Below are 11,547 nucleotides of genomic sequence, written 5' to 3'. Positions count from 1 at the left end.
AAGTTAAAAACTACTGCTCTGTGGATAATACAAAGATCTCCAATTAGAAACGATTATTATGATCAGGGTTAGTTTATGCCAGCAGCAAAAATTCGTAAGAGTTTTAAGGTGAGACAATAAAGTAACGGAAAGAAAATGCTCTTTGCAAATCTACCAAGCGTCATTTAGTTAACGAGAGCTGCTGTTCGCACACTAGTTTCACTGCTAGACACAGGTCTCTTACACCAATCCGAGACTGGGATATATTTTGAAAAACGCTTGTTTGTCTTAAAACTTTTATTTCGAGAACACCTCCTGTATTTGCTTATTGGACATCCCTTTCGTCTCCGGCACGTTGAAGTAGCTAAGGAAGGTGTTGGCCACGCCCACGCACGCGAACGCGTAGAAGGAGCCGTGGATACCCAGCAGGGACACCATGAACGGGAACACCGCGATTATCAAGAAGTTGAGGAGCCACACCCACTCCACTAGAATCATTGAGGCGATGCCTTGGACCTGAGAAGAATTAGGAAGTAAGTCATACAGTTATTTGTTTTTAATACAAAGTCGAATGACACGCGCGTTACTATTAAGATAAGTTTGAGGCATGAACTAAGATTCGTTACGAGTTCTACATAAATATTGAAGCCATGGTTTTGATACTTAAAGGATTACTCACGCTAGACCGGTCCGTGCCCGGGCTGGGGCGTCCGACATGTCATTTTCTATGACAGCGGATCGGTGATGACGTGGTGCTTTCCATAAAAAACGAGCGCCGAAAGCTCCTGCCCGGACACGGCCTGGTCTAGCGTAAGTCAACCTTGTCTTAACATTTGACAATCCAGTTAGTTAGGTACTATCATAAAAATTAAATATATGGCATCACCATCATGCACTTCAATAGTTTTCTGAACTTTATACCAGCCTACGAATTTTCGCGTGCCTTTGTCTATGGTGTCAGAACCGTTACATGAAAGCGCTACAACTGCTCTCACTAGATGGCGGTAAAATTGAGTACGTGCTAAGAATCTAGTACCTCTGGAGTGAAGACTTCAGCCAGCAGAACATAGGGCACGGTGCCCGCGCCAAAAATGAAGCAGAAACAGTAGAGCAGCACGAGGACTGCAGAGACCCAGGCCGGCAGGAAGCCTGTCTGCATCTGGGCGCCCAGCCCGCCCATGCATAGCGCCACCAGCGCTGACGAGGAGATTATCAGCACCTGGAGGAAGATGAGGGTTAGAGCGGTGGCAGTTCCACACATAATCTGTGATAACCAGGACCATATGGTCTGGAGATGGCGAGGGCCTGGCGACAAAAAATGTTCTTGAAGTTTCTTACTTCTCTTTTCTACTTATTAGTAATATTGTAGATTTTTTATGATACCGGTGGAAAACGAATCGCCTGGTGGTAAGCAATACGAGTATGTTGCCCATTGATACCCGCAACACCGAAGGGGTTGGAAGTGCGTTGCGGGCCTTTTAAAATGGGAGTAAGCTCTTTTCTTGAAAGATTGAAGGTCGTCCGGTCCTGCAATATCGCAGGCGAGAGTTCATTCCACATCTCAACTGTGCGAGGCAGGAAATTTCTGGTGAAACATTTGGGAACTGCCAACCATCTAATAAGTAGTGAAAAGGGTCACCTCTAGCGTCATGGCTAGTCAGCGCTATGGAAAATGACGTCACTGCGCAGTTGCGCCAACGTTGCATCAAACAGCAGTCGAAGAGTTGACTAGACGCCGACGCTAGTGTGGGGCCTCTTTAAATGGAACTTACCCGTCTTCCAGCCTTGTCCGCCACGACGGCGGTGACGGCGCACCCCGCGAACAGAGTGAGTGCAAGAAGCACCGAGCAGAAATCCTTGGACAAGTCCGGAGCTGCCTGCGCGAACAGCTTTCCGGCGTACACTTGTACAGCCACCATGCCCATGCCAACCTGGAATGTCATTTAAGTGGTATCCAGACGGGACTGATCAAATCGGTCGATTTCATCAGAAATTAAATTGACGTCTCCTCCAATTTTAGATTTATGGTGATATTAGAGTCCTCTAAATTGAAAAAATGCCCCAGAACGAAAATACTGGCCTCACAATTTGGTATTCTTGCGTCCTCAACTCTCTGAAGTGAAGACTATGGGTATTTTAATTAATTCATAATAAAGTATTCATGAAATTTTGCAGCTGGGTGATTAGACAGTAGACACATATATATTTACTTAAATAGGTACTTAAATTAAACTTACCTGTAAAGTCAAGGCAGTCCCTACAACCAAGAACGCACTGCGACTAGCGGGTTCCATAACTGAAAAATAATACGCGAGGTAGGGTTAGTACTCGTACATGTTAAGCGCCCTCCAGACTATGTGCGTGAATCGCGGCGCGACGTCGCGGAGCGAACATATCGCGAAGTTGACGTATGACTCCACACTCGCACACTTCACGGCGATTTCGCAGTTTGGTTTGCGGCAATATGGCGGAAAAGCATCAGCTGATCGAGTTTAACTGTTAGTTAACTATGGCATCATACGTGATTTAGCTGTTTTCCCATTTTGTTTTATTGTAAAACCGTAAAATATAGCTGCTTATTATAATATAATCATAATATAATTCATATTTATCTTGCCACAGAGGAGCCAAAATAGTGTGTAATGTGGAGTCTTGCAAGTTCGCGCTTCGCGTCTCCTTTGACGCGGGCCGAAATACCGACAAAAAACGGAGAACAAGGCGCGAAGGCGTGAACAATCTGCGAAATCAACGCCACACTTGCGTTCGCGGCTTCGCCCGCGTTTCACGCGCATAGTCTGGAGGGGGCTTTACTGGCGTATGAAGGGTTCCATACCATTACGCATAAAACGACAAAAAAACACGTTTGTGGTATGGGAGTCCTACTTAAATATTTATTTTATTCTGTTTTTAGTATTTGTCGTTATAGCGGCAACAGAAATACCTTTCATTAGAACATTGTGACAAACAGACATTACGGACGGACAGAGGAGTCTTAGTAATAGCAGGCGTGGCTCACTCCGCGATTTCGTCGCTTTGCTACAGGTAGCTAAAAGTACATCCGTTCCACCCCAATTTTGGGGAAAGCCATAAGCCGCGCGTGGCGCTCTCGCCACCTAGCGGCCATATCTGATCGTAACAGACGCGTTTTGTTAGAGTGAGTCTTCTGTACCTACCTAGTACTATTATTTATTCTGTGGTAATAGGGTTCCGTTTTTACCCTTCGGTACGCAACCCTAAATACGAGCTTTGATAGTTGACAAGGTTTTTACAAAAAAATGTTCTTCATTCCGTATTGTAGAATCATGTGCCGCAATACGATTTATAAATACTTAAATAACTAGGTAATTTATAATAAATAAACGTAAGTTTCGCACAAAAGATAAGGTTGACAAGTTAATTCAGCTCTCATGATAGTAAGATTAACTAATAGGCGTTTATTATACTAAAATTCTACAATCTAAGTATATTTGATTTGTACAAGTGTTTTGCAAATAAATTAAGAACTTTGTTGATTGACCAAGCAAAGTAAAGGTCACAGATTCATTGGGCTCAAATTAAATCTATATATATAAATGCAAGTGTCCTGACTGACTGACTGACTGATTCATCAACGCAGAGCCGAAACTACAAAAGCCAGAAAGTTGAAATTTGCACACCAGATTGCATTTATAAAGTTTACAAGAGATAAGAAGCGATTTTGAGAAATTCAACCCCTAAGGGGGTTAAAAAGGGGATGAAAGTTTGTATGGGGTGAAAGTTTTCTTTTAAGCTAGGAATTTGAAACTTCGTAAAAAGATATATTATTAATATACAAGAAAACTAATTTCAGCGTTTTTTAAAATTCATCCCCTAAGGTGGTGAAAAAGGGGTTGAAAGTTTGTATGGATATCAAAAAAATTTTCGAGTGGTGGACTTGAATCTTTGTATTTAGGAATATTATTAAAAGACAGGAAAAGTAATTTCAGCGTTTTGTAAAATTCGTCCCCTAACAGGGTTAAAAAGGGGTTGAAAATTTTAATCCATTACAAATGCTTTGAAACTTCTTAGAAAGGCATAATAGCCGATTACAAAAAAAATTGATTGCAACGTTTTTGGAAATTCAACCCCTAAGGGGGTTAAAAATGGGATGAAAGTTCGTCTTCGGGTGCAAATTTTATTTTAAGCTAGGAACTTGAAACTTTGTAAAAAAGTATCAAATTCACATATAAGAAAACTAATTTCAGCGTTTTAGAAAATTCATCCCCCAAGGTGGTGAAAAAGGGGTTGAAAGTTTGTATGGAAATCCAAATTTTTTTCGAGCGCGGGACTTTAATCTTTGTATTTGGGGATATTATTAGAAGACAATAAAAGTAATTTCAGCGTTTTGTAAAATTCATCCCCTAACAGGGTTAAAAAGGGGATGAAAGTTTGTATGGGGTTAAAGTTTTCTTTTAAGCTAGGAATTTTAAATTTCGTTAACAGATATATTATTAAAATACAAGAAAACTGATTTCAGCGTTTTTGAAAATTCATCACCTAAGGTGGTGAAAAAGGGGTTGAAAGTTTGTATGGATATCAAACATTTTTTCGAGTGTGGGACTTGAATCTTTGTATTTAGAAATATTATTAGAAGACAGGAAAAGTAATTTCAGCGTTTTGTAAAATTTATCCCCTAACAGGGTTAAAATGGGGTTGAAAGTTTGAATCCATTACAAATGGTTTTGAAACTTCTTAGAAAGGCATAATAGCCGATTACAAAAAAAAGTAATTGCAACGTTTTTGGAATTTCAACCCCTAAGGGGGTTAAAAAGGGGATGAAAGTTCGTCTGCAGGTGCAAATTTTATTTTAAGCATGGAACTTGAAACTTTGTAAAAACATTTTAAATTAAAATACAAGAAAACTAATTTCAGCGTTTTTGAAAATTCAGCCCCTAAGGTGGTGAAAAAGGGGTTGAAAGTTTGTATGGATATCAAACATTTTTCGAGCGCGGGATTTGAATCTTTGTATTTGGGGATATTATTAGAAGACAATAAAAGTGATTTCAGCAATTTGTAAAATTCATCCCCTAACAAGGTTAAAATGGGGTTCAAAGTTGGAATCCATTACAAATGCTTTGAAACTACTTAGAAAGACATAATAGCCAATTACAAAAAAAAGTAATTGCAAAGTTTTTGGAAATTCAACCCCTAAGGGGGTTAAAAAGGGGATGAAAGTTCGTCTTGGGGTGTAAATTAAATTTTAAGCTAGGAACTTGAACTTTTTGCAAAAAAAAGGTATTAAATTAAAAAACATGAAAGCATTTTTGAAAATCATCCCCCAAGGTGGTGAGAAAGGGCTTGAAAGTTTTGATGGAGATCAGATAGTTTGTGAGTGCGGAACTTGAATCTTTGTATAAGGGCATTATGATAATACAAGAAAAGTAATTTCAGCAACCAACATCAAAATCCACTTGACTTAAAACTTCATACAACTTGCTAAAAAAGAAATGTACTTAATTTCAACATTGCTTGGATATGAAAATTATAGGTACTAAAGATGTAAAATGTTGAAGATAAAATTCCACGCGGACGAAGTCGCGGGCAACAGCTAGTACAAAATATGCCAAATATGTATACCTATCTGAGCGATGTCTGCAACTCACATATAATCATAATTTATCGTATCTTCATTGTCAGAGAAGATATCACGTGTATTTTCTTTCAAAGCGGGAAGCTAAAGACAACAATATTACTCATCTGGTCATAATTTAATCAGCTCAAAATAATCCGCTCTATTTTATCGGCGGTCAAAAATAGGCAAAATCTGTTCACATGATTTCTGGACGACCCCTTATAGAACAAAGAGTCCCCCGCCGCGTCTGTCTGTTTGTATGCTGGTGATAAACTCAAAAAGTGGTTCTTGAGGTATAATTTGCTAAACCGTGCGAGCCGAGGCGGTTCGTCAGTATACATATAAGGAGGGGATCACAGACTTACACAATGACTTGATAGCGGGCTGTCTGTGTGTCCCCGGCACTGGTTCCCCGGCGGTTAGCTTCTCTTTCTCGGCTTCCTCCTCTTTCTTTTCATCTGAAATATTTATCAATATGCCCTCTGTATTATTTTACACAATTTAAGATCTTTTTGTCAAACACCTCATACGTTTTAGGTAGTTTTTCACATTTTTTTTCACTTATAGATTTTAGTTTTCTGCCGTGTAGATTGTTAAGGCATTTTCGGTTGTTTGACACGGGTCATGGGACATAGATCACGGATCAAATGATAATTAATAACGCCAAACTAAAATAAACACTTCAAAGATACGACCAAGAAAATTAAATAGGTTGACACGTTGTAAGAACTGCCCATTTAACTGACTTTCCTGTCACTAATACTGTGATCATCGACCGTTTTGTGATCTAGACACGCGGCAGCGTGTCAAGCCAAGTTCAAGTAAAGGAACTGGCTAGCCAGCGCCGAGTGTAATATTACACGAACCACTTGGTGCCACTTTTGACCCTTCTATAACTCAAAACATCTTTGACGTAAACACATAAAACTACGTGTGTTTAATTATATCCATAAGGATATCTAGAAGCCCAAATTTCATGAAGCTAGCTCAAACGGTTATAAAGGTATGAAGGTCAAAAAGTCGTAAATTTTAAGACTGACTTATGACTTATAGTACCTAAACCTAACCTACTTCCAGATGACCTAGAAGGATGAAATTTGGAATCCAGCTTGGTTATTGTGTGTAACCGTATGAAAAAATCTAAAAATAAAATAAAGTTAAAAAATAGGGGGGGTCCCCAATGTCCCCATACAAAAAAACCACTTTTTATTGGGACTGACATATAAGTACCTAAACCTAACCTACTTCCAGATGGCCTAGAAGGATGAAATTTGGAATCCAGCTCGGTTATTGCGTGTAACCGTAGGAAAAAATCTAAAAATAAAATAAAGTTTAAAAATAGGGGGGGTCCCCATACAAAAAAAAACATTTTTTATTGGGACTGATATAAGTACCTAAACTTAACCTACTTCCAGATGACCTAGAAGGATGAAATTTGGAATCCAGCTCGGTTATTGTGTGTAAGCGTAGGAAAAAATCTAAAAATAAAAAAAAGTTAAAAAATAGGGGGGGTCCCCATACAAAAAAATATTTTTTTATTGTAGCGTTGGAACCGTTACAAGCAGATATTTGAAACTACCCCAATATATGTATTATTATATTTGCTATATTAAAATAAAGTTTAGTCAAAAAATAAGTGGTGTCCCCATACAAAAAACTTTTAATACGCTCTAAACAACCGGCCAACGGTGTGTCGTCGGCGGCGCGCGGTACCACATAATTATACAAAGAACAGTACGGTTACCATCAGTTTGTCACTGACATAAACGCCGTCGAGAACGTAATTTACTTTCTATACATCCCGTTTGCACTAATATGCGAGTGCGAGCGGGATGTATAGAAAGTAAATTACGTTCTCGACGGCGTTTATGTCAGTGACAAACTGATGGTAACCGTACAGAAGTAAAAACCATACAGCGGAAACACAAGAAAAATAGGTTAGATTTGGCTTGGCCAGGTTTTATCAGAATTACAATATATATAAAATGATTGATATAATGAAAACTGGCCAAGTCAAATCTAACCTACTTTAAGATCTCAAATTTTTTTAAATAACAGCAATTGTTATAGGTATCCAATAAAGCAAGGAAATAGAGTTTAATACTTGTTTATAATGTTATTTTGTTCCTATAAATACATATTTGGATTTTGCATAGAACTTGGCAGTGGCACTCATTTAGATCTCCATTCTTTTTGCGGCGAGCCCCACAGCCAAGCATAATTTTTGTATTGAACTTGGCTCTCCTTTTTTACATTTATGTTTTTGGTGGTATACCTTACCTGAGTTAACAGAGAGTAGTTCCACAGCCGGCGACAGCTGTTGTTTCATCACTGAGAGCTCCTCCAAAACGATTTTCGACGTCACAGACCCGTCCCTGTAATGTGCTAGCGCCTTTATAGCTTCCTGGAAATATGGAAATCATTTAACATTTTATCCTCTAGGCTTGGAACAAGTCAAGTACCTATCTATAAAGTACGTTAGCAAGTTCTTAAGGGCTCTAAAAATGTTTGTATGATTTTATAGCTTTGGTAAGATTGTGTTAATTTTGTGTTGGTTTCTTCAACAATGAACCTTGAAAAAAAAAACACAAATGCACCTGCACATTCTAGCTGCATCATGAATGAAAACGCTGTATCTGCGTACAAGTTGTAGTACATACATACCTACAGATATGCAAATCTATCAGCCACATTTGAAATAAAAAAATCATTTATTTACATACAAGATACGTTACATACCTACAGTGGTACTACTAAATGATAGGCCCCTGTGGCATTGTACCAAGGATACTGGCGGCATTTCCTCGCTGTATCGCAATGCTGATACGTTGTGCGAGGTAGCCGCCAGCTTTTCGGTCACCAGTTACGTCAACCAGACGCTTCGCGATTTCTGCGAACAGCTTTTGCGCCCTGGGACCCCATGGACCTAGAGTTTCAACTCCAAATGGTGAAATTATGGAAACTCACTTGTTCTTTCTTCTGCTTCAGCAAAAACAGCGGGCTTTCCACCACTAGCATGAATAGCAGAAGGTTTACGACGCCCAGGGCCAGGTTCAGCCAGATGATCATCCTGTATGACAGGAACCAGCCACTCAAGTATGACAAGAGGGCTCCAAAGCAGTACATTGATACCGTTCCTGTTAAATGATAAACATTACTAAATTTTTTACATGCTTAATATAGGTATCCGTATCCACAAAATTACTAAAAACAAATTTCATGAACTTTGAGTTACATGCTCTATATTGGTATCCACAGAAATGCTAAAAACTCATGAACTTTTCTGAACTTCTTTCTTTGTTAAATAGTATTTTATAGGGACCGTGCGCGCTGGAAGGCCTGCCATCTTGTAGCCTGAATCAGAAACATATGTGCACATGTACGAGTACATTGCCAAAGCAAGTGCTACCATCTACCGTTCTCGATGCCGTCGATACGTTTTGAACATAGTACGTTCTGCCATCTTGTGGGAGAGAAATTGAAGATACGTACCTGAAGATAATGTTCCTCTAATAGAAGGCTCGCAAATTTCCGATATGAAGATTGGAGCGTAAACCAGGTTCGCTCCTCCGGCGATGCCCCCGATGAAGCGAGCAACCATGATCGGCAGTGCCGACGATGAAAATTCTATAATGATCCAGCATAGCTGAAAGTTAATTAGTTTAAAATGAGCTTCAGGATTTGGACTTCATAAATTAGAACACGAAGTAAGAAGCACCGCATTTCTATTCGATTGGGGACAGTGATTGACGAAAGGTCAACATTACAAATCGATTGATATAAGGATAATCAAAATACGCGTTTGGTCTCTAGATTGCCACAAAGGAACAAACATACACACATAGATAGACTGATAAACACATTCTTTAGGTACCTTTCTTTGCGTTACACTGTCGGGTAAAAAAAAAAAACAAGACAACATAGGGAGCGTGCAAGAACTGTTGACGGCAGCACAGAAGCCATTTATTCAGTCATTTTTACATTTAAGCTACTCGACGACAGACCCTACTATGAGAAATAGAGCCAGCGTTTAGGGGGTAGCACCTGCTTAGAAGCGTGAATTGTTTTCGCTTCCGATTCAGGTCACGAGATGGCAAACCCTCCAACACGCACGGTCTCTATAAACTCACCAGAAAGGGTAAAACTAGCGCCATGGAACCTCTTTTCCTCCCCAAATTGTCAATAAGTAGACCAGTTACGGCCGTGCCAGCCATGGCGCCTAAGGAAGGTAGGCTGCCGACCAGCGACGCCTCCACCTCTGTCATGGGCGTGGACAACACTGTAGAGTTCGGGTTGGTGAACTGTTCCAGTGTGAAGGAAGGCCAGCAGTTGAGGCTGCCCATCAATATGGCGCTGAAGCACGCTGAAATTAAGGATTAATCTGAAGAAAACTCCAAAGTTTGTTGGTTGGGTATCATGTAAAAACTGTGTAGTATATATCTTCTCTCACATAGCTTTTCTGCGGAAATGTGTTGCAAGTTGAAAGAATACTCTAAACTACTCAAATAAGTTTCAATACTAAATCTAATAAGGTCGATTGAAAATGAATGCCTTTCATCTCTTACATTGTTAATCTCTAGCGCAGGCAGTTCCCAAGATATTTTGCGATATGACAGATAGACTAACAGACAAACAGAATCGCACCATAAGGGTTGATTTCTATTTTTGGTACGGGATTCTAAAAAAGGGACATCGCCAGAAGATTAGTTTTTAGGCCCAGTATAATTTTAAAATTCGGTCTGGGCTCACTTTTGTCTTTACTCGTTTTCAGATTTCAAGACAAAAAGTGAAAGGTTAAGGTTTGATTAGCTATATATGTAACGATGGACATAATGCCATTGAAAGTCTTGATTCTAGCCCACCATATTTGTGGTAACTATATGTTGTAGATTTATCAAAACTTACCAGTCACTCCAGTTATGCATTGCTGTGCCTTTCCCATTTTAATTAATTATTCTACTTATTATCTACTAAGACTACCTTACTTGCTAATTAAACGTAGCAATCTTGCAAAATCTACGTTAGAACTGTCGAAGGACAGAGGTTTAAACTGTTTAAAATACATTATATGAAAACAATACGTTAGAAAAGATAAATAGCAATGTGACAATTTGAAGACGAAGCAAATATTGTTATACAGAGATAGCGAATACAACTAAAACATTGCTTATCAGTTGCCAAAGATTTGTGGCTCATTTTCAGAATAATTCTCGTGATGAGGACTTAGGTTTTTTGGCATTTCCTAGGCCAAAAGTCGCTAGACCCTGATACCGTTGCTTTGCAATCAAATAGGGTACGTACTTCTGTTTTTAAGATTCGCTACCTTCGTACGATACGGCAAAGCAACATACCTACTAAAAAAGAATTTAGACTGACCGAAAACCAAGATCTCGACCGTTAACAGCACAGGCAAAAATGCTTTCGTATATTGCTGCTACTATTTTTCTTCTACAGTTAGAATTTCTCGTGATATTTTGTGGTTGGTTCCAGGTTCGATAATTATTGGGGCCCTATCATTTGCCCAATTTGCGAGATCGTTGCGCGCTCGCCTCGCTTTCAACTCGCTCGCAAATGGCTAGTGTGATAGGGCCCTTAAATAATCTCGCTAGCCTGTCACACGTTGCTGCGCGACACGGTGCGCGCTAAACATACAAAAAAGCACGTGAAATTCCATCTCTACAGTGCTAATTATAGCCCGTAAGCTATAAGCAGACGCATGATATGACTAAACTATGTTTTTTATTATTTACAAGGGTTAGGTAACGTAATAAGTACTAAAGGTCTTTCTGCACTCCGTCTCTCCAGCGGTACCTACCTAGGGCGTCCAGACGGCCTTCGGCCACGGTACCCCAGAGTACGCCCTCCAGACTGCGCGATCTACCCCATCCGGACTACGTGCCCGAGCCATCGGAGTATAGACACCTTAGCGAACTCGTCGCCGTCGACTGGATAGAAACGGTTTTGGGGCCCAAAGTTTG

At 39.7% G+C, this 11,547-nt stretch overlaps 1 protein-coding gene across 1 annotated transcript; it reads right to left on the bottom strand.

Moving 5' to 3' along the window:
* Positions 1-267: 267 nt before the first annotated feature.
* On the bottom strand, positions 268-10,630 carry LOC134673928 (facilitated trehalose transporter Tret1-like). The gene is made up of 10 exons (XM_063531969.1): positions 10,475-10,630; positions 9,700-9,932; positions 9,062-9,215; positions 8,537-8,706; positions 7,850-7,973; positions 5,935-6,027; positions 2,217-2,275; positions 1,752-1,910; positions 1,016-1,198; positions 268-495 (listed from the first exon to the last, which is right to left on the bottom strand). The coding sequence occupies exons 1-10, from the start codon at positions 10,509-10,511 to the stop codon at positions 277-279; spliced, it is 1,431 nt and encodes a 476-aa protein (XP_063388039.1). The 5' UTR covers positions 10,512-10,630; the 3' UTR covers positions 268-276.
* Between the last annotated feature and the right edge of the window lie 917 nt (positions 10,631-11,547).

The sequence above is a fragment of the Cydia fagiglandana genome, chromosome 19, assembly GCF_963556715.1.
Source record: "Cydia fagiglandana chromosome 19, ilCydFagi1.1, whole genome shotgun sequence".
Taxonomy (NCBI): Eukaryota; Metazoa; Arthropoda; class Insecta; order Lepidoptera; family Tortricidae; genus Cydia; species Cydia fagiglandana.
The sequence above is the reverse complement of the archived record's forward strand: the minus strand, read 5'-3'. Positions and strand labels throughout refer to the sequence as shown.